The sequence below is a fragment of the Carlito syrichta genome, unplaced genomic scaffold (assembly GCF_000164805.1).
Source record: "Carlito syrichta isolate Samal-C Ts95f unplaced genomic scaffold, Tarsius_syrichta-2.0.1 Scaffold305409, whole genome shotgun sequence".
NCBI classification, from domain to species: Eukaryota; Metazoa; Chordata; class Mammalia; order Primates; family Tarsiidae; genus Carlito; species Carlito syrichta.
This window is the reverse complement of record NW_007249505.1, coordinates 489,789-491,275: the sequence shown is the minus strand read 5'-3', so window position 1 is coordinate 491,275 and position 1,487 is coordinate 489,789. Positions and strand designations below refer to the sequence as shown.

The window sequence follows — 1,487 nt, the reverse complement described above, 5'->3', positions numbered from 1 at the left end:
GCCCCGCCCCTTCCCCCACGACCCCGGGGGCCCGCTCTCACCTGAGAGATGCCAGACTCGAACTCATCTGGCTTCTCGCCATTGGGCTTCACGATCTTGGCGCTCGAGCTGAACATGGCCTTCTCCTGGGAGCACAGAACACACTGCGGTCAGCGGCTCCCGCGGCCCGGGCTGCAGGCGCAGTCCGCTCGCCCTCCCACCCGCACGGCCCGGCGCCGGTCCCGCCGGCCCCGCAGAAGCCATCGGAAGGCACTGTCCGGGTAATCAGATGTATCCCCACCCAGCGAGCTGGGCCCTCCACTCCAGGGCTGACTCCAAAAGGCTTTTCCCCCAATACCAGCAGAAAAGCCCAGGCCCGAGACAGGCCGCAACCCTACCTTGCTAAGCACCGGTTTAGGAAGAGGCCGAAGCCTCGCGAGAGCTCGTCAAATTCCGGGGACGGAAGGCAAAAGGCGGAAACCAAGCAAGGAGCGGGGTGAACCGGAAGAACCACCGAGAAGGGGGTGAGAAGTCTAGAGAGTCCCAGGAAGTGGCGACGGGGGACGAGTAGGTGGGTGACGCCTTAGCCCTGGGGTTTATAGTTGTGTGCTGTGAGCGGAGCGTTTTACACTCCCGCTCCCGAGGTTTGGGTTCTCAAACTCGGCTCGAGGCGTGGACCGACCGTGCCCCGGGCTACCCCTGGGCCAGAGAACCGGCCGAAAGACAGCAACTCAAGCGACCTCCGGACCTTCTGAAGAAGCCAGTTGAGCCCGGCGCGGTGGCTCACGCCTGTCATCCCAGCACTTTGGGAGGCGGGTGCGAGAGGATGGGCTGAGCCCAGGGGTTGAGACCTCGTCTCTACAATAAATAAAAAATTAGCCGAACTTGGTGGCGCACGCCTGTGGTTCCAGCTACTTGGAAGATTGAGGCGGAAGGATCGCGGGAGCCCAGCAGATCGAGGCTGCGGCGGCCAGGAGCGTGCCACTGACCTCCAGCCTGGGCGACGGAGTGAGACTCCAACTCAAAAAAAAAAAAACCAGGAGTATTGTAAAGTATTATCTATTCACACATATCTAGCTAAGAGGAATTAAAATATATGTTCGCAACCACGGCCTTGCTAGACTCAGGTGTGGCCACGTGCTCTTTGAGCTATGGCTGTCGCCGTGCTTCCTGGCTTTGGCCCCCTCCCCTGCCTTGGGGAGGTGAGTCTTCTCTTTATGTCTTTCCTTCCGCCACAGCTTTTCAAGTAGCTGGAACGCCCAGCAAATTTTTTGATTCACAGAAGAGACAAGGTCTCCCCAAGTTACCCGGGGCCAAGTTACCCGGGCTGGTCCCAAACCCCTAGGCTCAGGCAGTCTTCTCGCCCCAGCCTCCCAAGGTGCTGGGATTATAGGCGTGAACCACCGCGCCCAGCAATTTACTTTTATTTATTTATTTATTTATTTTTCAGTTGGAGTCTCACTCAGTCGCCCAGACTGGAGTGCAGTGGCCTCTCCCGGTCACCGCAG

At 59.0% G+C, this 1,487-nt stretch overlaps 1 protein-coding gene across 1 annotated transcript in view; it reads right to left on the bottom strand.

Annotated features, from left to right (window-relative positions):
* Positions 1–467, bottom strand: part of RPS7 (ribosomal protein S7) — an 8,848-nt gene extending 8,381 nt beyond the window's left edge. Inside the window, exons 1-2 of the mRNA XM_021714231.1 lie at positions 378–467; positions 42–125 (exon numbers count right to left, since the gene is read on the bottom strand). Coding sequence (XP_021569906.1) covers positions 42–116 — 75 coding nt within the window. The 5' untranslated portion in view covers positions 117–125; positions 378–467. The remainder of the gene's footprint in view (positions 1–41; positions 126–377) is intronic.
* Positions 468–1,487: the final 1,020 nt, after the last annotated feature.